The sequence below is a fragment of the Pinus tabuliformis genome, chromosome J, assembly GCF_031772625.1.
Source record: "Pinus tabuliformis cultivar Carrire ecotype Pingquan chromosome J, CPIR1, whole genome shotgun sequence".
NCBI classification, from domain to species: Eukaryota; Viridiplantae; Streptophyta; class Pinopsida; order Pinales; family Pinaceae; genus Pinus; species Pinus tabuliformis.
The window spans coordinates 1134905470-1134932107 of record NC_142295.1 but is presented as its reverse complement, the minus strand read 5'-3'; the positions used below and the strand labels follow the sequence as shown (position 1 = coordinate 1134932107).

General features: G+C 37.2%; 1 protein-coding gene across 1 annotated transcript; it reads right to left on the bottom strand.

The window, feature by feature from the left end:
- Positions 1-1272: 1272 nt before the first annotated feature.
- LOC149231077 (ATP synthase subunit delta', mitochondrial-like) lies at positions 1273-21979 on the bottom strand. Its single transcript, XM_089379115.1, has 2 exons — positions 21530-21979; positions 1273-2021 (listed from the first exon to the last, which is right to left on the bottom strand). The coding sequence occupies exons 1-2, from the start codon at positions 21824-21826 to the stop codon at positions 1677-1679; spliced, it is 642 nt and encodes a 213-aa protein (XP_089235241.1). The 5' UTR covers positions 21827-21979; the 3' UTR covers positions 1273-1676.
- Positions 21980-26638: the final 4659 nt, after the last annotated feature.

Genomic DNA, 26638 nt, shown 5'->3' with positions numbered 1-26638 from the left:
TTGGGCAAAGGCCAATTCAACTCAGATCCAATTGATTTGGAGACAAATTCCAGTTATATAGTGGATTCACAATTGTTTGGTGTACAACTCTGCACTAAGCTGCTTTTCTAACACTAAAAATGATAATGATAACAGGGCTCTAGGTCTTTTGGGAGAAGCTATGTCTCCAGCACTTTTTCAACGAAATCTCCTCACAAGAAAAGCAAGATACAAAATGAGATTTTCACATCTAGTGGCAGTAAGTACACCACCTTGGACTTCATCTACCTGTTACTATTAATGAGGAATTAGGTTTTCTAGAACATTTTCAACCCTCTCCTTAATAAGAAATAAAGTTAAAATAAGAGGAAGCACTAGGGTGAGTAAATTCAGCTTAGTGTTCAATGGGTACACATCAAACATCCCGTGCCAAAAAATACAAGGGAAAAAAAAAACATAATTGCTCTCAACTTGCTAGTCGGTCCACCTACCCTCTACCTTCTATTATACCTTATTCATACCCTAAATCCAAACATTTCCACCATTGGATACTCATTTTTTGCTTCTGATTAGGTATTCCTTTATGGTAAGGCATTCAAGGCTGAAAACTCTCACTTGAAGATATTTTAATGTTTCCCTTGAATTGTGATGTTATCATGCTATTGCTTTCATGGATTTTATTGTTCAATGGGAATGTTTTGCTGACACTTGGCATTTCAAGCATCAGTAATTTAACATATTTTAATATAGTTGGGGCAGGGTACCCCCATTGTAGCCTTGTGTACCAGAAACTTAGTGTAACATAGGCCAAAGAAAGAAGAAATATAGGTTTATTTATTGGTGATTTTGGTTTATAAACCATGGGCCCATCCACTTTCAACAGTTTTTTTGGGGGGTGGGGGTTTGGTGTAAGAAGAAAACAAAATTTTCTATACAAGAGAAAATGGCAAAGTTTTCCAGCCATTTTGCTATCAATTTCTGCGCCAGAAAATATAAACAGCAGCTTTGGTTTCATATATAGTGATCGTAAGCTTTGGCTGGGAAGCATTCCACTCCCAATTTTTATGTCGCCCTTTTTAGACAAGTCAATATGGCTTCTTGAACAGTTCAAAAAGCAATGTCCAAGTAGTTACAGTTTGGCAATACAGACAAACATGCATGTAACTGGCCAAAATTGAAAATTAAAGGCATAAGTTGATAAAGATAAAATATACTTCAGGTTCGGATGTTTAATTGATACACAGTACGACAGCCAAACATCAACTATGCAACTCAAAATAGACCTTTCTGCTCTGAAAATCAACCAACACCTGTTTCGATTGGCAGGCAGGATAGAAAAAAGTTCAAGGTTTATTGGATACAACATACTCTACTTAAATATAAGTTCAAGAATCAAGAGAAAATACTTGGACAATGATCCAATAACAATATCTTGGTTCCAAACTTCTAACAAAAAGAAACCTAGGTTATTCCCAGTGTAATATTTATTTCACTCAAGCTCTTGAAAAAACAAGCATACCATTTTGAGAAGCTTTCCAAATCTGGATTTCGGAGTGTATCCACTTAGAGCATGCCAATGGTGCTCACACAAAGCAACCCAAAGCTTCTAACTTCTAAGCATTACTGTGGTTCATCATATGACAGTGAAATCCGACTATCAAACAAAACAACCAGAATTTAAATCATGAATCCATGATTCATCCTGAAAGGGCTGCATTTAGTGAACTGTGAAATTCAACCCCAATTTGGGCTTCTGCCTTCTCAAGGTCAGTTGATGCTGAACTTAACTTCTGTGTATACTCAGCCAATCCTTTCTGGACTTGTTCACGATCAATCCTGTCCAATGGAGCAGCTTCAACCGCAATGATATCAGTGTAAGAGTTTGCATGGATAAATGCGAATCCGCTGCTAACAAAATATTTAGTCACATCACTGCCTTCATGAACAGACATAAGACCAGGTTTGAGTTCAGCAATAGTTGCAACATGTCCTGGCAATATACCCATCTGTCCAGATGTTGCATTTACTATTACCATGTCCACCTGCCATCATTAAGAGAAACACGTTATACCAAAATGGTCAGCAAAAGAGCGATTATTATTCGCATATAATTGCAGGATCAAAACAAAATTATCTGTGCAACATTTAAAAACGAGTTAAGGTCCAATAGGTGTACAGGGTGATCTATATCAGATTACTGAATGGTTCCAGGAGTCAAATTTGTACATGAAGATGTATCCAAGAAGAAAAATCGACTAACAATTTAAATATTTCCATCTTGCGATGTTCAAACCTTGTTGTTTCTTGGGATAGTGCATTATCCAATCGTTTGTAAGTTCTGTAAATTTTGGAACTCGTATTAAAAATAGTAGACTAGCTTGCAAACCAGAACAAACATGTCCATACTTAAATAATGACAAGATTACTTTGCAAGCCAGCACAGAATTAATCTTGAAACATGTTTAAACAATTCGTTGGTCTGTCACCTGCCCCTCGTGTGGTTGAATGTGCATCATTCCTTAACAATGTCAATTTTTAAATACAAGTAATAACTTAACATACCATTTTTTCTTGAGGTCCAATAGATCAAAGTTCATCATTTTTTGGAGGGCAATTTCACTATCAGACAGAAGGCTGCAGTATGCATTCGTGAAGAAACATGGAAAGCTGCTGTGTGAAGGAGGCTTTGTAAAGGAGTAAAGGTCCAAGAAGGTCACTGTCTGCAGTTGTGACGGAGGTCTCTACCTTCAAAAGTTAGGTAAGTCATCAATTCCGGTATTGCTTCACTAAATACAGTTTCTTCCCAAAAAATATTCGAGGATCTAGATTTCTCCTAACACAGATGACAGCGATGTTCTAGGTCATAATATAAAAAATTAAAACATTTTACTGTGAACCATTCCATACTTGATGTCAGCCCTCTAGTCTTTGGCCTGTAGTTTTAACCTGCAAAATTTCTTGTGCCACTAACCATTATTAATGCCAAACCTGTAGTCTTTGACAGACCTAGACCTGTAGACTCAAATTTTTTAAAAATTGACTGTTGACAGGCCTTATCTCAATTTTCTGCTGATTTGATTTGAATTTCAGCTGATGCTTTCAAGTTTCTAGATTAAGGCATGCTAACCTAACTCTGTCATACATTCAGACAATCCAGATTCTCAGCCATAGCACCTAAGCCCAAAAGCTAAAAGGCCTCTTGATAAAGCATGGGTACAATGTGTCTGGTTGTTTTATCCAAATGATGATCATCAACTACAGTGCAAATACTGTCCCACTATAATGTTTGGGGGCATAAACAGGCTGAACTAACACCTAGTGAGAGTAGCATAGAACGATGTGGTCTGAGATGGTTTCTCTGCAGAAGTAATCTGCTTTGGAAGCCACCAAGGAACAAAATGCTAGGAGATCTGGGATGAAGTTTGAAATTGCAGGAATGGATAATCTCAAATGGCACATTCCAGTAGTTTCTCATCAAATGCTGGAGCACGTTCAAGTATCACCTCTCTTTTCTTCCTTCTCCACAACTCCAGGATATCAACCAACCTTTAACAATTATAATATAAAGGAGGCAGATATGGCAGTGAGAAGTTTTTGGTATGATCACAGCCTTCTCATTTAACATTGAATGTCCCCTTTCTATCAGCATATGGTAGATGCAATTGCAAGCGCTGGCCTCAGATACAAAATCCGTAATGCACTGAGGGGGCAAGAGCTAGATGCAGCATTGGAGCATGTCAAGGCACAGTTGGAATGCATTAATATCTCATGGGAAAGTACAGGTTGCACAATTTTGTCAGATGGGTGGACAGATCAGAGTAGAACAATCACCAATTATCTTGTGTCTTGCCCTAAAGGAATCATGTTCCTGAAATCCATTGATGCATCCTCACATGTGAAGGATGCAAACCTGATATATTCGTTGTTGGAAAGAGTTGTGGAAGAAGTTAAAGTCAAACATCTTGTCCAAGTAGTCCAGAGGATGTGCCCCAACGGTTAGGTGGGGAGGTTTGGTCCCCGACTCCCCACAGGTCATGTGGTCCAATCCTGGGCAGGACTATGCATGCCTGAGAGCTGCTCCAGGTACAATTTCTGCAGTTGAAAAAAAAAGCATGTAGTGCAAGTAATCACGAACAACACTGTAAATTATGTGACAGCTCGAAAATTGCTGTGCGCATAATATCTTACTATTTTTGTATGCTGTGTGCTGCCCATGACATACATACATATATGTATGTGTGTATGTGGAAGTTGAAGTGGGTGCAAGATATTGTTCATAAATGCAAACAAATACCCAAGTAAATTTATAACCATGATTGGGTGCCAGTCCTTATAAGAGTTCACAAAGGGAGAGCTCAATTGCCCTGCCATCACACACTTCACCGCAAATTCTCTCTCCCTCCAAAGCCTTCTGAATGAATACCAAGCACTGAGATGGATGTTTTATAGTCAGCAATGGCTGCTTTAGGAAGACAAAACAAAACCAAATACAATGGCTACGAAAGCATTTCTCTTTAAAGATAATTTATGAGAAAAAATTACAGAGATTTTCAGAATGACTAAGCCACTTGTGAAAGTGTTGAGGATCAAAGATGGAGACAACTGCCAATGGGTTGCATTTATGAGAGCATGGACAAGGCCAAGAAGGCCATCCAGACTTTGTATGAGAGGGATTCATCTAAAATCTCCCTTTATGGGAAATTATTGATTTCAGATGGGAAAGGCAGCTGCATTCACCATTGCATGTGGCAGGAGCATATCTAAATCCAAGCATATTCCATAATGAGGGATCTAAAGCTCAAAAAGATCCCAAAGTGATGAGAGGTATGATGATATGCATTGAGAGGGGTCACCCAGATCAATACATTCAAGATCAAACCAACATGCAGCTAGATATGTATAAGAAATCATTCGACGTGTTTAGATTTAATTCAACCCAAAATCTCAGGGAGAATAAAAAGTTAGGTAAGATTCAATTTGTAAATCATTACATTGTTATTTTGTTAATTTCTTTTTCAAGTTTGGCATTGAAAAACTTGTAATATTTACTTTTGTTTATAACAACACATAATTAATGGATAGATTGTGGCTTTGAGACACCAAAACTACAAGAAATTGCTATCAGAACTCTAAGTCAGCCCTGCAATGCTTCAGGATGTGAGCATAATTGGTCAGTGTTTGAGCATATCCACAACAAAAAGTGCAACAAATTGGGGCATGAACCACTAGAGAAATTAGTCTTCATCTACAAAATACGTTGAATGCTCACAAGACAATTGTGGCCAAATGATCTGGATCCAATTTATTGGATAAGATTGACCTAGACTGTGAATGGGTCTTAGAAGATGATTCTCCTGTTGATTATTTAAGTTAGCTTGATGAAGAGGCTCAAGATCTCTCTAGTGTACCATTATCTCAAATGGAAACACAAAACACACTTGCAAGGCAATTGTTGCTTTAATCTAGCAACATTGGCACTACCTCCTTGAGGGCTTTATTATAAGCATCATCATAGTCATGCATGAGTGGGTGCAAATACCAGTCTTCACATACAATATCTTACTCTACTTTCTACTTCGTAGTTCTTTTCAACGTGGTATATATTTCTATATCTTAGACACATGTATTTTCTGTTAATTGAGGTATCCTGCTGTTAGTCAGTCAGAAGCCTGAGAATCGATGCATCCTGCTGCCAGTCGGTCATAAGCCTGCCCACGATTGTGGTCTCATTTGAATTTCCATCATTTCAAAATTCTGTTGGATTTTGAGTAATCTCTTCTGAAATCTGGGCTTTGAGAATTTCTTCTGCTGTCTGTAGACTGTTGGGTTCTCCATTGTCTTCTTCACATTCATGTAATAAGTTATTTAACTACTTCCTCAACCAACCTAAATAAGTTATTTAACTACTTCCTCAACCAACCTATAGTCAATGTGAGACATTAATATCATTTACGACCCTCTAACTTTAGGACTCATAACAACATGTATGTTGACAATTATCTTAATTATGAATATCACGAAAAAAATCACGTGGGGGCGATTTTTACACCTGGCCAATTTTATCACTGGTAAAAATTGGTGATTTTTACCAAGCATTAAAATCACAATAATATTGTAAAGATTGCAATGTTCCATGGGGACGCGTCCCCAGGGTGGGGAGCGCACACCCTGTCTCCCGGCATGGGTAAACTCCCAAGGAAACGTTTCCCCACATCCCCCTTTTGGGGAAAAGTGGGGAAACATCGGAGGAAACATTTCTATAGTGAGGGATCGTGTTCCCCTTGTACGGGGGGTGGGGGGACACAAGAGCGATGCAAGGGAACGTCGGTTTTGTACATTGCCGAGAAGGACCCTTTGAACGCAATTTTTTTTCAAAAAGGCAATGATTCATGACAGGCGAATCCTAGTATTTGACCATATTGCCCTACTAATGCTATGCAATTCATGGTAATGTTAAATATATAGAAAGTGGAATTTTATATCTCACTCAAAATCCAGCAAACTTAACAGTTTTCCAAGATTTAAGGATTGGGGGGATTGCAATGCTCCATTGGATTTTGTCATGTACGAAGGTATGGAACTAGTACTTAATCAAGAGCACCAAGCCCTCTATGTACCTTGATGCGCACCCTGGCTCCCGACATGGGTAAACTCCCAGGGAAACGTTTCCCCACATCCCCCTTTTGGGGAAATGTGGGGAAACGTCGGGGGAAACGTTTCTATAGTGAGGGAACGTGTTCCCCTTGTACGGGGGGTGAGGGGACGCAAGAGGGATGCAAGGGGACGTCGGTTTTGTACATTGCTGCCAAGGACCCTTTGAACGCAATTTTCCAAAAAGGCAATGATTTATGACAGGTGAATCCTAGTATTTGACCATATTGCCCTACTAATGCTATGCAATTCATGGTAATGTTAAATATATAGAAAGTGGAATTTTATATCTCACTCAAAATTCAGCAAACTTAACAGTTTTCCAAGATTTAAGGATTGGGGGGATTGCAACGCTCCATTGGATTTTGTCATGTACGAAGGTATGGAACTATTACTTAATCAAGAGCACCAAGCCCTCTATGTACCTTGATGCGAGTGGCATTGGTTGTTCGACCTTCTCTATCATGAGCCAACTAAAAAAAGTACCCATCACTCAAACAAAATCTTGACTTGACATGTTTTGTTTTTCTATCTTATTTTAACGCTTAGAGGATGATATTGATGACGAAGATCTCAATGTAGGCAGTGATTTTGAAGATATGTAGGTATTTGTTGTAGCATGATTTTTTTTGGATGCTAGAGGCCATGTGGAGCGTCTTTGTTGATGTATTTTTGGTTTAGAGATGGATTGCACTCAATGTCATTTGGGTTATGTGCACCCTTACATGCTATATAAATGAGAACTTTTGCTTAAGTGTAAAAATGGTTTGGATTCATATGAATGCTATATATATATATATATATATATATATATATATATGTTTTTCTTTGAAATTTGAATATTTTGTGTTTTTGGTTGACCGGTTTTTGGTCCAGATTTTTTACCTATTCCGGTTTGGTTCTGACTAGTTCCCGATCTGGGGGGTCTCCCTGTTCGATGCCCAGTCCGGTTCTGATAACATTGTTTTAAACTTCATCATAATGTCATTGTCATATGACGAATTTACTGTTAGAGCTGCATTGCATGATTTCAATTGTCAAATGATGAATTTAATTTAGATGTAACTTGCATAATGCCAAATGATGAATTTATATGGAACATTGCATTATTTCAAATGATGGATTTAATTTACTTTTAGGTGTACATTGCATAAATGATAATTCATAATAGTCTAATACGAAATGATGAATTTCAATTTAGATGTGCATTTCATAATTATTAAGGTTTTCTATTTAGTTATTGACATATTGTTGGGATTTCATTTTTTATTTTTGTATATTAAATTTTTATGACTCCGACATCCCCCCCATTTCCCCGAAATTTCCCTAAATTTTGGGGCTGTTTATATACGTCCCTCTTGTGCATATCCCTTCTCCAGTGCTTGCCCATCCCGAAAACTTAGTGGAACATCGAAAAATTGCAACACCATCCAAAAAATCGCCAGACACCATTGTTTTAAAAAACGGCTGTTTCGATACCGAAACGGCCGAGTTGATCCGAGCCGGAACCCTCAGCCATGACTCGGCCTTTGAAACGGTACGTTTGGCCGAGTCAGCCATGACTCGGCCGAGTCATTTAATGACTCGGTCGAGTCATGGCTGACTCGGCCAACTCGGCCGTTTCCGTTATGACTCGGCCGAGTCACAAAAAGCCGGCCCAGAACACGTTAAACAGCGATTTAATATTTTTTTAATGGATTTTTAAGGTGATTTCTGATTGGTTTGGACTCCAAGGTGTTATATGAATTTGCTAAATGTCATTTGGGTTCCGTTTCCCCCTTCCAAACCCTATTTAACACACTCAAATGCTCTCTACTATTGATATGCTATTCAAATTTCATGGTAATGTTAAATTCTTAAAGTAAAAGTGACATTCTCCTTAATCTTCATTTTCATCCTTTTACTTAAATTTTTAACATTACCATGAAATGACTCAGGATGTTTGAGAGTGGTTTCGGCCTCATTGGATTTCATATGGAGAAAGTAGAATTTTAGATTTCATTCAAAATCCAGTAGACTTATCAATTTTTCAGGATTTCAGGATTGGAGGATTGCAATCTTTCCATTGAATTTTGTCATGTATTAGGGTAGGAACTCGTATTTAATCAAGAGCACCAATCCCTCTATGTACCTTGATGTTAGTGACATTGGTTGTCGAACTCCTCTGGGATTCACTCCCAAACCAGGAGCTTCTGAAAATGTCGCTCCCGCTCCCATTTTCGCCCCTGCTCCCAAGTAACACAAAGAAGAGAAATCGTTTGGATCAAAAACGGTTAAATGATCTAGTTTATGTCCAATACAACCTCCGACTCAGACGAAACCATTTGTTGAACAAAAGACCTGATTCAGATCCCATTGTGTTGGAAGACGTTGATCCAACATCAGATTGGGTAGTGGAGAGTCGTCCAACAGAGTTTGATCTTGATGAGGATCTTGATTTAGATTTAGATATCGAGACATCAATTGAACTTGAACATGTTGTTCAGTTGAATGCAGATCCCAATCCACCAGCCTCAGTCTCACAGCCAGCAAGGACTCCAGTTGTAGGTGCTTCCTCTGCTCAGCCACGACAGAAGCGCAGCCGCATATCTACTCTATCTTAGCTTGCATCTGCTGCAGTTGCACAGCCTGCTAGTGGTACCACTTCTACAGCTGCAGTTGGAGATGACGATGATGAGGAGGAGCCATGGACCCCCTGTCTGACTCTGATGATGATCCAGAGATTGATCGACATGATCTTGGCTCCTCTGACAGTAGCTACTAGCCAGTAATTGTAGTACTAGTACTGGAGTCTGGTCACAGTTTACTTTTGTTGTAGAGGCCATTTCTAGCCTCCTTGGTTATGTGTTTTTTGTTTTGAGTCTTTGATCATGTATGACAGTTGACTATGTATTGCCATTGGGTACCATTTTGATATAATGGATTGGTTCATGAGCCTACTTTGATCATATGTTGTCTTCCATCTATATTATAATGTTGTGTGTTTGGAAACATGAATGAAAATCTCTAAAATTATGTTTAAAATATTTAAAATTATGTTTTTTTATAAAAAAAAAAATATATTTAATGCATTTTTTACAACGACCGAGTCATTGAAATCGAGCGGCCGAGTCATTACCGTTTCGAAGTCGGAGTCGGAGTCGATCCTCGGCCGAGTCGGAGTCGGAGTCTTAAAACATTGCCAGTCACACAGACAGAGGCTTTAAGTGGGTTTTTCAGGAAGATTTTTAACTCATTTTGCAAGCAGATAAGGGTTTGAAGAGCAAAGGATGAAAAAACTAGTTTTCTTCTTCTTCTAGAAGGCATTAGAGTCCAACACCAGCCCCACCTTCTACATCTAGATGAAAATCCATTACCTTTTCCTGTAAAAGGGACACAGGAAATCATTAATTTATGTATCTAATTTCATTGTAGATGACTTGTGATGATGAGGTACATTTATTATTTTTGTTGATATTTTGATGCTGAGTCAGAACTCAGGATTCAGGACATGATTCAGTATTGATGTGTGATGTAGCACTAGACATCTTATACATCTTAAATATTAGTTCTATTTTCATATTTATGTGGCAATGCATTTACCTGATGTCGTTGTTGCTTTAGATGTTAAAAAAAATTGAAAAGAAAAAATGAATACTTTCGTATTTTTTTAAATTTTTCCAACGTTTGCCGATTTTTACTGATAATTTAACCATTTTTACAATTTTTTTATTTTTCCAGACCCTTGCCTATTTTATCCCAATGCCAACAACATTTACAATTTTAGAATTCCCTAGGTGTCCATCAATGGATAATGACATTAGAAATCCATATATATTTGGCTCAAAGATGACTCTCACAAGGACAGGTTAGTACACAGATTTGAACTTGAATGTAACCAGCAAAAGCAATCTGCTACAAATATTCTACCACCTTGCAAATATAAGTATTGTTGAAACTTGAAATTATAGATGTCATTTGTTATGTTATCTTTCTTTTATGATTGCTTATGAGCATGATGAGCATGAAACTAATACCATAATTCTGCTGCAGAGGAAAAGAAGCATGACCATCCTGAGATTGGTTGAAGCTAACAAGAAAAGGTCTTAGCCAGCACACTGACAACCTTGCCAATGACTGTGACCAGCACAGTGAACAGAAAGAATAAATAGCAGGATAATGACCTTGCGATGTCCGAGACAGGAATGGATGAATATCCATTTCTGTTTGCATATTGAAGACCACACCGTAATACCCTCTTTCCTACCGACTATTTTGTACATGGACATGGTGTAAATATCATGCAAGTATTTCACACAGATGCCAAGCCTTACCAAAGGCACCTTGTAATGTGAATGTTGTACATGCTATGTTGATGAATGTAAAGTTCTTTGTCAGAGTCCAAAGCCAAGGACAGGGCCTCACTTGTAAATGTGATAAGCACTCTTGGGATATTTTGATTGTCCTATGTTGATAGCTTTTACATGATGCAAGTATGATGTGATATCCAGAATGTAAGCCAATATAAAAAACGAGGGAACTGTGACCAGTGATGTGGGGGGGGGGGGGGTAAGGGGGGAGGTGAGGTATGAATCATGATATAACAAGTGGCTCCCATTTGTGTAGTTGAGACGACAAAAGGTGGCTTGGGCACCTAAAAGTTCAAAAGTTTGAGGCATACACTTAACCCTTCTGAGCTTTAAATGCACACATCACACCTCCCATGTACATATATCTCCTCTTCGACTATGAAGGGGTTTGTTTAATTGTTATTTTCTTGACTAATGCTCCTTGTTTGGCTCCCAAAGGCAGTCATGATAGCCAAAGAGAACCATGGAGAATTTGCTGCCAAGAGTGAAGAATCCCATGACGTGTTGAAGTAATGAAGTGTTGCAGTGGGGATTTTGGCGGGGATTCTTGTTGCATGCTACACTGGTTTTTCATCTTCTTGTGAGGGAATATAAAAGACAGATTAACGCAGAAGCTGTTACAATGAAGTTTGTTGGGTTCTCCTTGTTCTAGTGAGCAGGCCAGTAAGGATTTGTGTGCATTGCTTCAGCAAGTAGGGCTGGCAAAGAGGATTGAACTAGCAAGTAGGCTAGACAAGTTACCCAGCAAAATATTGCAGCCTGCCCTTCTGTTGAGGTCTACAGGTCTAAGTATGATGTGATATCCAGAATGTAAGCCAATATAAAAAACGAGGGAACTGTGACCAGTGATATGGGGGGTTGGGGGGGCGCTGTATGAATCATGATATAACAAGTGGCTCCCATGGTGTAGTTGAGACGACAAAAGGTGGCTTGGGCACCTAAAAGTTCAAAAGTTTGAGGCACACTTAACCCCTCTGAGCTTTAAATGCACACATCACACCTCCAATGTACATATATCTCCTCTTCGACTATGAAGGGGTTTGTTTAGTTGTTCTTTTCTTGACTAATGCTCCTTGTTTGGCTCCCAAAGGCAGTCATGATAGCCAAAGAGAACCAAGAAGAACTTGCTGCCAAGAGTGAAGAACCCGATGACGTGTTGAAGTAATGAGTTCCAGACTGCAGTGGGGATTTTGTCAGGAATTCTTGTTGCATGCTACACTGGTTTCATCTTCTTGTGAGGGAATATAAGAGACAGATTAACGCGGAAGCTGTTACAATGAGATTTGTTGGGTTCTCCTTGTTCTAGTGAACAGGCTAGTAAGGATTTGTGTGCATTGCTTCAGAAAGTAGGGCTGGCAAAGAGGATTGAACTAGCAAGTAGGCTAGACAAGTTACCCAGCAAAATATTGCAGCCTGCCCTTCTGTTGAGGTCTACAGATGTTATAGCTCTCTCCATGCTGAACAAATAGGTTAGGAGTGGTGCCAGTTACCATATTTTCCCCTTAAACCTATTAATATCCCTTGTCATCTCATAGGCATTAGGGTAAAACTTAAAAGTGCCTATTGCTAGGTGGTGAATGCTCCACTGACAACTGTTTCCCCAAATACAAAACATTATTGCTGAGACTGTTCTTTTTCTGTCTTTATGTTAGTTTTTATAAGATAAGATTAAATGTTTTTTATTCCCATTTTTAAAGATGTTCTGCATGTAATTTTAAACTTGCAAGTAAGTATTCTGGATAACCTGGGTAGAAAGCTTGGCAAGTGTGGTCAATTTTCTGGGCACAGGAAGATTTGGGCAATACTGAGTCAAGAATTACGCCCCATTCTTGAAAGACCAGATCCTGGCACATGGCACTACCAGTGACAAAAGACAAATCTAGTAAAATTCAGTCAAATTAAGACTCATCAAACCAGCAAAGAAGGCAAAGCTACAGACAAAAGAAACATAAAACAAAAGGAAAAAGCACACATATGGAAATAGAGAGGAGACAACAAGAATAAGGCAAGGGGCAGTCCAAAAACTATCCCTTATGTATGACACCAAAGCCTAAATGAAGTAAACCATGAAAATCCTATCATGGAACTGCAGAGGAATGAGCAGTAGGACTAGGCACAATGATTTAAAGTTTTTATTTAAAGAAAAAAATCCAGCTGTACTTTTGTTACAAGAAACAAAGACAATAAGCTCTACTTTCAACCAACAAATCTGGAAAAAGAGCCAGGCTGAGAATATAGAAGCCAGGGAAGCTTCAGGAGGGCTTGCAATCTTTTGGGATCCTGATATCATAAGCTTAGATTGAACATGATCCTCGATGTTGGATAACAGACCATATCCCGTAACCAGACACAGGCCAGCACTTCCAAATGAAAAAGCATATCCCCCAAACATTCCCAGAGAGACAGGAATGTTCGCAAACTCTCCAGAATTCAGTTGACCACTTCCCCCAGAAAATGGAATAATAGGAGGAGACTTTAATTCTCAACAACCAGGATAAATCAGGAGGCAATATTGTACCAGATCCATGTCGAGAAATGATTAGATAAGATAATTTATTAGTGTCCAACAAATAACCATAAAAGTAGGTCAATGGGACTAAAGGGTACATCCAGTTTAGGTACAATGCAAGAGTGCCAAAGCAACCCCTAAATCAAAACTGAGGGCGGAGAAGATAAGAAAGGAATTTTTTAGGTGCGCAATTTCGTCAATTGGCTATTTTTGGACATTTTCTGAAAATACTATTCACCCATTTGGTTAAAATCCACCTATTTTTTACATATATATGATTAAATTGATAATATTAGCCAAAAAAATACCAATTTTAAAAGTAAATTACATGTGTTTTCATTGAATATTTGCCTTCACTCTGTATGTATGAATTTTCAAACCAGAATAGTCACCTATAATACTATACATAAGCATAATATTTGAATCCTTAAGAAATACCATGAGATATCCGATAAAGAACAAAGTGTCTAGCCTAAGATAGATATCTAGCTAAGAGGATATATAAAATAAAAAAAGGTGCAGCAAATACCAAAGTTTGGATGCTGGAACAGAAGCCAAAACAGAAGAGAGAACGTCAAGACCTGCTGGACCTGGAGCTGGCTGTAAAGGACATGATGTCTGCCTGGGAGCTGGCAGATTTGAAGCCCTGAAGGGAAAAATATGCAGGAACCCTTTATAACACAAAGGTTAGAAAGATATCTATCTCTGAAACTCTCCTTGAAGAAAGAATCTGTCAGTTTCAGGTATAATTTTCAACACCATTTAAAATTGTAGACCCATCCTATTATCTATAACAAGAACCCCAACTATAGGTCCCAGACCATTCAAGGTACAATCCAGAGTCCAGACTGGTTCTATCAGAAAGGCTTTGAAGATTTCTTTTCTAGATCTTGGAATGCATCACTTGAAGGGTTTGGCCCAGGCTCCTACACAAGGGAAGTTAACATCAAGAGACTTAAGGTAGATATAAAGCATTGGACCAAAACCAATTCTCCAAAGAGAAAAAATAGTGCACTGCTAAACTAAAGGAGACTTCAAAAGTAATTCGGAAAATTTAGAAGTCGAGGAACACAGTATAAAACTGTATGAAGCACAAAAATTGGAAGAAAACCCCTGGAGACCAAAGTCTAGGTAGGTACATCCAGTGTAAGTACATTGTGGGGAGTGCATAAAGAACTCCTAAAATAAAACCAAGAGCAGAAAAGATAAAGAACCAAGTGTCTAGCATAAGCTAAATAAAGATGATATAAAATAATATAAGGTGTGAATAAAAAAAAATTGGTGCTGAAACAGAAGCACAAACAGCAGAGAGAATGTCAAGACCTGCTGGAGCTGAAGCTGGATGTAGAGTCTAGAGGATATAACATCAGCCTGGGGGATCCTAGATGTGAAGCTTTAAAGGGGAAAGTATGCTGGGACCCACAAAATTGAGGAACTCTTTTTTAGCATAATGATTAGAAAAAAAATTATTCCAAGAGACTCTCCTTGAAGAGCGAATCCCTCTGGCTTCAGGTATCATTTTCAATGCCACTTCAGGTCATAGACCATCCTCTTATCTATAACAAGAACCCCAACTCTAGGTCCTAGACCATTCAGGTATCAAGGAAGAGGAATAAAATAAAATAGAACTATACAAAGCACAAAAATTAGAAGCAAACCACAGTGGACTGACATCTAAGTGTATCTAGTAAAAATGGAGAGACAACAAGACCAGATTTTTCCACAGGATGGCAAATGCAAGAAGAATTCAAAACAATATAAAAATAACTCAAGAAAATGGCCATGTTACTAGATCTGTCAACCTTGGGGGATGGATCCCCAAATTGGACCCAGATTTGGAATTTGGATTCGGATCCACCTGGATCCATGCAGGTTGTGTTTCATAAATGTTACGTATGCAGATGAAAATGGATACCTCCACTGTAAAATACATCCCGAGATTCATCTGCAGATCATGCAATTTTTGGTTTTTTTTAAGATACAAAAATAAAAAGTAAACAATACAAATTGAAACACTAATGGTTGCATCTATCCTCTAAAGATTCCATCGCCGTATCAACTATCATCTTCTTTGAATAATAATGTTTAATAAATCTCAATATGCCAAAGGTCATTCCCACAGTGGCCCACGTCACTTCTGTCAAATAATGACCTCTTTCTCCGTTGACTTGACAACCACTTTCTGTTTTGCCTTTGTGCCATTCCTGCAGAGGAAGCATGTCACTTCTGGCAAAGAATTACCTAGTTCCCATCAACTCAATGGCCACTTACTGTTTCGCATTTGCACCAAAGGGAAATAAAATATTTAATTTCAACTATGTACACCTATTGCAAAACTCCTTTTAAGATATTAATCCGTGATGTAATTGAATTAAAAATGTAAGAAAAAAAGAGAGTATGTTAATGTTGAAAACTGTTTTTATTCTTAAATTTTAATGGATGTATAAGCATCTATGAAAAAAAGAGTGCAGTTCAATGCTGTAAATGCTTTTAGATTATATTTTTTTGTTTATGTTTGGAATTGCAACAATTTATTACTAGCCCTTCTACTCAAAAAAATTATTTCCTAAATGTTAATCAATGTATCAGACTACATAATAATGTTTTTACATTTCATTTTTATGTGTTTTTTTCCTTTCTCAAGAAATAATTAATTTAATTGAATATCTTAAATTAGCTTATACATTTCAGATAGTTCTGGTTTACATTGATAATTTTCTTGGTTGGTTTGATTAAACTTTTAACTGGTTTGTTTGTGTTGGTCATGAGGTTTTTCTGCTTTTTGATTGGCTAAGAGCTTGCCTTCCTTGAAATTAAGGAAACACATTTATAGCCGTAGTCTCAGAAGCATCTGACAGGAGTGGAACTCTGCCCCCCTCATGTACCCATACCACCAACAGGTTATTTCAGGTGGCCAGATTTTGTCTACACATAAAAATGCAGTTGCATGTCGGGGTCTTTAAAATTTAAATGTATCAACAGAATTTAGATTAGTAGCCATAAGTATTGTAGCCTTTGTCCTGCTTTTGGTGTGTGTGTAGTTTGTACCTGCCGATTCCCCTCTGTATCTGAATCCTGGCCTTTCAAAAATCTGATGGACCCATATCCGAATCCAGATCTGCATCTGGATCCATATCGGAATCCCAGTAACTTAGCAAAAATGGCTCAGCAATTAAAGACTTCTCAAAAAACAAAAAGCTGTTCACCAACATATCATAGAACTTTATACAAAAACTTGCCGTATTTGGGAGGAGGCTCTAGTTAAAATTTTCGAAAACGCTCCACTTTTACTTTGGGAATCATATCACTTAATTTTGGACTGAAGTCTAGGTGTATCTGGATTAAAATGTAAAGACAAAAATACCAGATTCTTCTGCAGGGTGGCAATGCAAGAAGAATGTAAAACAATATAGAAATGACTCAAGAAGATGGCTCAGCAATTAAAGACTTCTCGAAAACTAAAAACTGCAGACCAACATATCAAATAACTCTACTAAAAACTTGCTATAATAGGGAGGGGGCTCTAGTTAAACTATTAGAAATCATCCCAATTTTATTTCAGGAATTATATCACTTGATTTGGACCAAAGTCTAGGTGTTCATGGTTAAAATGGAGAGATAAAAATACCAGATTCTTCCATGGGATGGCAAATGCAAGAAGAATGCAAAACAATATAGAAATAACTCAGGAAAACGGCTCAGCAATTAAAGAATTTTCAAAAATCAAAATGCTGCTTACCAACATACCAAACAACTCTATACAAAAACTTGCTACAATATGGAGGTGGTTAAAGTTAAACTTATTGAAAGCATCCAACTTTTACTTCAGGAATGATATCACATAAATTTGGAACATTAAATCTTTATAGAAAATAAAAAATGTAAATATAAAAAGAAAAAAGAAAAAAACATAAAAAGGAAGATAGTGTTCTAGTTGAACTCGGATAAAGCCAAGGGTCCAGATGGTTTGAGCAAAATTCTAGAAAAGAACTTAGCACATAACTAAGAAAGGATATATTAGCCTTTATAGAAGAATTCAGAACAAATAGAAAACTGGGATGGGCAACCAATTCCTCCTCCCATGCTCTAGTTCCAAAAAGCAGCCAATTCTTCCATTTTTTCTGAATTTAGAGTCTATACCCGTCTCTTTATGTAACCCTCTGTATAAGAATCTAATGAAGCTGCTGGCAAAAGATTAGTAGTGGTAAACAAGATTGAAGCTATGCACCCAAGTTACTACTAAGAAAGAAAACAAAGAAACCTGGTTACAAAATTGGACATGGCTAACACTTTTGATGGGTTAAATGATAAATCACTCCTTTGTTTTTAAAAATCCAGATGAATTTAATTTCTGTAACTTTACCATTAACTGTTTCAGGATGTTTGAGAGTGGTTCCATCCTCATCAGACTTCATATGGAGAAAGTAGAATTTCACATCCCATTCAGAATTCAGCAGAGTTAACAGTTTTCAGGATTTTAGGAATGGCAAGATCATAGTGTTTCCACTGAATTGCACGAAGATGAATTTGCCTGGGATGAATTGTCATTGTTGGGATTTTATCACTATTATTTTTATTTAAATAATTTAGAGATGGGGACCATGACAACCCCCCATCCCCCTTGAATTTCCTTAAAAATTGTGGTCCCACACATCCCCCTTGTGCATCTCCCTGCTCCCCCATCCCAAAAACTTGGTGGAACATTGGGTATGACTAATAATTTGAAGTTTAAAAGCTTTGCTCTAAACACACCTCTACAAATAATGAACAGAATCTCTCAAATATTGTGTTTGGGAATAGTCAAGAAGCTTTCTCCTGTCTTTCAAATATTAAACCCCTGGACCTTGGATGTTAGGAGTAACAGACCTCGCTCTAGAACTCAACCCAAGTTTACACAATCAGGCCCCCTCAGCCCTGAGTATTCTCCAGACACCAGTATCAGAAGTCCATCAGCCCCTCTACCATGATCGCTGACTCAGGAGGAGGAGCCTCCTTCACTCTCTCTCCCCCTCAGTCTTGGCCTCTGATTCTAGCACACCTTGACATGCTCTTTTTGTAATTGTCATAGCTTTATTTCGGCACCTCTTATGCATTATTGTAGTTCTTTATGCTAAATACTTAGCTCTTTCCTTGTTCTTGTTTTAGTGGAGCTGCTTTTGCACTCCCACTATGTAGTGATATTAGATGTACTTTTGAGCCCCAATGACCTACTATTGTCGCAATTCGTAATGGCCACTAATCTGTTTTGATCAAGGCATCATCTTGGAATCCTACTTTGACCAAGATCACAGAAAAGCTATCCTTCTGAAACTCAACTTGGTTGAACCTTGAACCTCCGTGCTAGAATGGTCCTGATCACGTCAGCTTTTTTGTAGCCATCTTCCCTAATTATTTGCATTCTATTCTATCTACACCTGCTCCATTTATCAAAGGATTGGAGAAAGCGTTAAAAGAACCTTTTTATAGTCGTGGAAAAACATTAATCCAGAAAAGAGTTGCAGTGAGTATCCTGGGAAAAGTTCAAGCTGCCTCCAAGCAAGGGAGGCCTGATCAAGAACCTCCTGAATGTAGGAAAAAATCTCACAGCTAATCCAGTGTGAAATCTGATTACAATTCCTAACTAATGGGTGGAAGTTTGCAATACGTTTGACTACTTGGAAGGGAAAGACCCTTTTGAAATTCAGTTAACTTTTGGGCAACAGCTTCAAAAATATGGAGTACTTTCAAAAACTCAGCCATTAATCTTGGAATCCCTATTTTCGAAAAACCATTCAGAACAGAAAAATATAAAATTCTAGGCAATCAGTCACTGAAAAATATCCCTGAACTCAAATATCCTGACCTGTATCCATGTTAAAGGAGTTAAAGCTATATCAGACTTAACTCGACAAAACAAGTCAAAGACTCCATGATAGAAATCCTGTTCTGACTTCCTTTGTCTACCAGCTTTCCTTCTGCACAACTTAATATCCTTGGTCAGCCAGCTCTATTTAAATTCGCAGATATCATGAGACCTTGGAAACATTTGATCTCGGATATGTATACAATAGTTTCGTTACTCAGAGTCAAAGGTGGAACTCCCTCCCCTTTGAGTTCCCCAAGTAGATTGAAAATCAAAATGGTGCTCAAATTTTGTTTCCAAAGGTGAATGCATTCTTCTGGCTGCTAGCTCATAAAAAACTTTAAATGCCTGAAAATTCAAATGAAATAGGAACCATATGCCCTTCAAGGTATTCCCTAGGACATTCTGAGGAATAATCAATTAAATCTTGATCATCGCTGTAAGATAACTTGGGGTCTCTGGAAGGACCTTCTAGACAGCATTTACATTTCGTATCTTGATCCTCCTTTCAGTGTGGATAGTATTTTCATAAGCTGGACGAAACCTTACGCAAGCTCAATTAAAGGTAAGTCATTCTTCGCTAAACTATTCCAGCTTATTTACACGGTAATTCTATGGAAAGTACAGAACATCCGATAAAGCCATTTTTTATAATGAACAATGCAACATTAATCGGGTAAAACACAAATTGATTCTACTCCTAAAGGAAACTGTGAGCAACAACAATCAAAAAAGAGTAAAAGTAGTGAGTCACGAGAAATAAATTCATATAAAAGTTGCAGCTTAAAGCAGTGGATAAATAAGAGTAAGTATTGTAACAACGGCATACTCCAAGGACTCTTGTTTGGGCTAATTACATTCTTCTTTTAAAATATCATTTTTGGATTTACTAAGTAGAGTAACTCATTAATACATAACCCATCTCCCATGAACATTTTGTCAGAAGGACCAAATTCTCATGAGCTTAAATAGTCCACTAGAGTAAGTATCAAAATGAACAATTTCTCATGAATTTGAATAGTATCAGAGTAATGCTCATATGGGTGAAGAAGTTGAATTCAAACTAGAGAAATGAATCACATAGAATCAATCATCACCTGAATCACATAGAATCAATCATCACCTCCAGGCTTGCACCCAGAAGCAAGACTTCTCTTCTCGGGAAGGTCAGCCATCACAAGACTCCTATGGCTGTAGCATGCTTAATCATGGAGTTTTTCCCATTGTCAAGCCCACTTAGCTTCTACCGCATTTGTGAACATTGGCAAGTATTTAACTTTATGAAATATTCATTTAGAACTCCCTTGACTCTTTATTTAAACATTTATTTAAATATTTAAAGAGATTTTGCACTCCAACATATGATTGGGCAGCAAAGGGAAACCTGGGCAGAGCAGAGGCTGGGATCTATATTACTGATCTGGACAGATATTATATTTTGAAAGAATTAGAACTGGTAGGTCATCAAGGAATTAATTGCATATAATGTCTGGGGGATTCAAGAGTGGTATTGGCATGATGAATGATTGGCTGAACACAAAAGCTTTAACATTCATTAAAATGGTCCGGAGATATAGAGTTAAAGTCACTTCTTCATCAATCCCGGTCAGAGGCCCGATGAAAGCATCGACTAGCTGAGACACGTGATAAAAGCATAAACCAAACGAAAAACGCATCAAAACACCCAGATTGACTAGTTCGCAGCAAGGCAGAGAACAATAGACGGACAAATGGTGCAAACCCTTTAAATCGAGATAACTAACTCCTACCACCAAGGGCACGGAGCAAATTATGACCCTCCAATCGATCTCAACCTGCGTAACGTTCAATGTGAGGAGTAAATGTGATTCTTATTCAGAAACTTTGCATATTTATGTATCAACTAGCAGCCTTTCACATGTATGAACCTTTGGTCTCGCATTAAAATGCAATTGTGATTTAGAGCGCAAAAAAAAAATACACATTGTGTTTATAAAGAAAATGAAGAAGGCAGCAGATTTTTGAGCATGCATTATGCTTATAGCTAGGATGAGATCTTAATTTCTACAAATGCCCTCCCGCTATGCGGAAGCACTGCATAATTTGTACTTGATTATCAAACGTTTTGTGTTATTGCAGTCCAAAAACGAGTTATCTCCGCAATTTCATAAAAAAGGAAAGGAAAAAAAAAAAAGGAACGTTGAGAAGAATAGAACTGACCTCCTTGGCGGTCAATTCGGACTGGTAGGGCAAAACGAAGTTGACGGTAAGCTTGGTGGGAATCGATCCGGGAACCGCAGGGCGTACCTTCATGAATGACAATGGGGTCTTTGGAGGCTCCTGATTGGGCGCCACCTTCCTCCAGGCATCTATGAAGTCTTGGTGGGCGGCATCAGTAGCAGTAGCAGGGGCATTGTCTGCAAATCCCCGTCTGCCCGCTACTGCTCCGCTCCCTCCTACTCTTGCAGAGAAAACCACTGGCTTCAGAAGAGAACACAACGCTCGTCGGCCCAGCATGATGATGATGGCTTACAAACCCTTCTGTATCAAACCCTACAGAGCGTGAAAACCTTGAAACCCTTCTGTAGCAGTTTTGACCTCTCTCTTCTCGCCGTTCGGATGGGAGTTATTGAGCATTTGTTCCCTTCCTTTCCTTTTGCTATTAGGTACAGTCCCTTAATTTTGTCACTTCGCAACATCAAACTTTAATTTTAAGTGATTAAAATCCTTCGATGTAAATATTTTAAAACACAGTTATATAATTGGTCAACTAAGTATCATTGAATTGATGTTGGGACTAATTAAGTTACAAGGTAAAAAGATTGATTCAAGCAAAACCCAAAGAAAGAAAGAGGAAGGCTATGAATAAAAACCAATAAGATGAAAGTCTAAAAGACTAATGGGAATGATAATGGAGAGATTCTTGTATAAAAGGGTTGATAATGTTTTATCAATTTAGGTTTCTTAATGGGTTAATGTTATTTTTTTTATAATTGACTTAATAACAATAATTTGTTGATATGGTGGAAGTTCACTAATGTCATGTAGTGAACGTCAATCATGTTTGATACTAATTCGATTAATGTTTAAGTTGCAAGTAAGTTTATTATAGCTTAGTTAATTATAGCTAATCAAGATACTTAATATTGTTGAAGTTGTAACCAGCTTAGATCTGTGTTAATCCCGGATCTATCAAGCACCGAGAGGGATACAATTTCTCGAGGTGCAAAGCTCTTTTTTCAGTGTAAAACTTGATGAAAGGTTTTCACCTCAAGAGATTTGATCCCTTTCGGCCGCTTGATAGATCAAGGGTTAAGATGGATCTAGGTTGGATATATAAAACTATATAATATCTATATTTGTATCTATGTATCTCTTTCTTATTCACTCTCTCTATCTCACCCCAAACATGCACACTCTCTTTCCATATCTATCTATCTTTTTCGCTCCCTCCCTCCCTTTTCCTCTCTACCTCTCTCTCTTCCCCTTCTTTCCTTTTCTCTCTCTCTTCCCTCTCACTCTCCTCTCTCCCTCACTCTCTCCATTGCTCCCTTGTCACACCCTCTCTCTCTCCACCTTTCTCCCTCCAAGTCTTTCTTCTTCCTTCCTTCCCTCTCCCCCTACAACTTCATATCTATCTCCTTCTCTCTTGAGTCCTCTCTCTCCCTTTCTCTCCCACCTCCCTGTCTCTCCCCCCCGCGTCTCTCTCTCTATCTCTCCTTTGTTCTTTCCTCCCTCTCTCTCCCCCTCCAACTCTCTCTCTCCTTGCCCTCCACCTTTGTCACTATCTCAATTTTCTTGTTGTCATCACTTGGATCCTTAGTTAAGATGGATCTATGTTGGTTCTTACTAATATTATTTATATTATACAAATTCCACATCTTTAAATATGAAAGTATTCTCATTTTCAATTTTATTAAAACCTTATTTAATTTCTATGGGAATATTCTTAGTAGTTGTGAGGATAGAGAATTTAGATATATCTCAAAAGTAATTAAAACATTTTTCCTTTAAGCTTCAGTTAAATCAATGTTATAAAATTAAATTAAATTAAAATATTTTTATTCTTAAATAAGTTAATGGTTTTTGGACATGTGGTATTGATAGGCCATGGTATTGGCCCATGGTAGTGTAACAAAGCCTATTTACAAGTTAATAATGTCCATGGTAAAGTGAGGGTGACTATCCATGGTTCTTGTCATATTGTTGAAAAAAAAAATTGATTGTGAAATAAGTTATGATTTTTTGGGATGTGGTATTGATAAGACATGGTATTAACCCATGTTATTGTAATGAAGGCTATTCACAAGTTAATAATATCAATGGCAACATGGAGGCGAATATCCATGATTAAGAATCTTGTCATATTGTTATAAAATATTTTGATTGTGAAATAAGTTATGTTTTTTGGGCTTGTGGTATTGATAAGCCATGGTATTGGTATTGTAACAAAGTCTATTTACAAGTTAATAATATCCATGGTAAAGTGGGGGTGATTATCCATGTTTAAGAATATTTTCATATTGTTCTAAAATATTTTGATTGTGAAATAAATTATGCTTTTTTGGGCATGTGAAACCATGGTATTGTAACAAAGACTAATTAAATGACAAGTTAATAATATCCACGGTAAAATGGGGGTAAATATCTATGGTTAAGAATCTTGTCATATTGTTATAAAATATTTTGGTTGTGAAATAAATTATGGTTTTTGAGCATGCGGTATTGATAAGCCATGGTATTGTAACAAAACCTATTCACAAATCAAAATATAACAAATTGATTTTTATTATTTTTAGTACTTTAACCTTTTATTATTAATTGAACCAACATTTAAATGTCGGCTTATTTTTTTAATTAAGCCGACATTTAAAATTGTTTACATACTTACATTACATCTACTCTATACTAGGTTGTCTCGGTTGGTTATATAAAACTATATAATATATATATTTGTATCTATGTGTCTCTTTCTTATTCACTATCTCTATCTCACCCCCAAACATACACACTCTCTTTCCATATCTATCTATCTTTCTCTCCCTCACTCTCTTCCCCTTATTTCCTTTTCTCTCTCTCTTCCCTCCCACTTTCCTCTCTCCCTCACTCTCTCCATTGCTCCCTTGTCACACCCTCTCTCTCTCTCTCCACATTTCTCCCTCTTTGTCTTTCTTCTTCCTTCCCTCTCTCTCCCCCTCAACTCCATATCTATCTCCTTCTCTCTCTTGAGTCCTCTCTCTCCTTTTCTCTTCCCCCATATCTCTCTCTCTCTCTCTCTCCTTTATTCTTTCCTCACTTTTTCTCCCCCTCCAACTCTCTCTCTCTCTCTCTATGTCCTCCAGCTTTGTCACTATCTTAATTTTCTTGTTGTCATCACTCGGATCTTTAGTGAAAACGAATCTATGTTGGTTCTTACTAATATTATTTATATTACACAAATTCCACGTCTTTAAATATGAAAGTATTCTCATTTTCAATTTTATTAAAACCTTAATTTAATTTCTATGGGAATATTCTTAGTAGTCGTGAGGATAGAGAATTTAGATATATCTCAAAAGTAATTATAACATTTTTCCTTTTAGCTTCAGTTAAATCAATGTTAGAAAATTAAATTAAAATAAAATATTTGTATTCTGAAATAAGTTATGGTTTTTGGGCATGTGGTATTGATAAGTCATGGTATTGGCCCATGGTATTGTAACAAAGCCTATTTACAAGTTAATTATGTCCATGGTAAAGTGAGGATAACTATCCATGGTTCTTGTCATATTGTTGGAAAAAAAATTGATTGTGAAATAAGTTATGATTTTTTGGCATGTGGTATTGATAACCCATGGTATTAGCCCATGCTATTGTAACGAAGGCTATTCACAAGTTCATAATGTCAATGGCAACATGGGGGTGAATATCCATGATTAAGAATCTTGTCATATTGTTATAAAATATTTTGATTGTGAAATAAGTTATGTTTTTTGGGCTTGTGGTATTGATAAACCATGGTATTGTAAGAAAGTCTATTTACAAGTTAATAATATCCATGGTAAAGTGGAGGTGATTATCCATGTTTAAGAATATTTTCATATTGTTCTAAAATATTTTGATTGTGAAATAAGTTATGTTTTTTTTGGGCATGTGGTATTGGTAAACCATGGTATTGACCCATGGTATTGTAACAAATGCTAATTAAATTACAAGTTAATAATATCCACGGTAAAATGGGGGTAAATATCCATGGTTAAGAATCTTGTCATATTGTTATAAAATATTTTGGTTGTGAAATAAGTTATGGTTTTTGGGCATGCAGTATTGATAAGCCACCGTATATCACTTTTTTTTAGCCAACATTTAAAATTGCTTACATACTTACATTACATCTACACATCTACTCTATATTGGTCTGTAGAGCTCTCTCAAAGCAACTAGAGTCGGTCTTCATAATGTAAATTTACCATTAATGTATTTATCATATTTTTGTCAAAGCCATGCTTCGAGACTCAAAATGTGTTAAAAAAAATTATTTGAGTCATGTACCATTTGGACATTTGTAAGAAAAAGAAATTTGAATTTGTATTGAGTCATAAGTCCACAAGTTGACCAAGTCAACCTAGCCCTCCAAAGTGACACTCATTCGACCCTCTTAGACAGTTATATATAAGAGACAAGTTTGACCACTTTGGAAGACATACATTCATCATCATATCATATATCTTATACACCTAAGGAAGGAGAAAAAAGAGCTCGCATGTGTACATGAATTTCAGTAAGAAAGGTCGAAATTTCTAAAGTAGTTGTAAACCAATTTTTGGCCCCTCTTGTTGTAGGTCTGAATTTCATAGCTTTGACCAAAATTGGAGCAGTTAGACCAGTGTTGACTTTGACTCTTGGAGGTGACTTGGAAGAGGTTGGACTTGGTATCTTGGTTGGTAGTTTTGTCTTAATCTTGGTCTTGGATATCTCTCATGTTGATATGATTCCATAAGAGAAGGTTTGTTGGGTTTTCCCCTGGCTTACAACCTAATTTTAGTGTCTCTTATCTCTTTGTTTCCTTGAAAGGCTAAATATTTGTCTAATTGTTTGATGAAGAACACATAAGAAGTAATAAGAAAACACTTAACATTCACAAGTAATTATCAAGAAGAGGAATTGAGTATTAAACTATTATGCACTTGGTTTCTCAACATGGTATCAAAGCTAAGGTCTAAGAGAAGTCTTGAAGAATTTTATGAGAGATTGAAGTTTAGAAGCAGATCAAAGGTTTGAATCTTGTAACACATTATTTGTGCAAGAGATTTGAACCCATGGATGAATGTAGCAGTGGTCTGAATTATC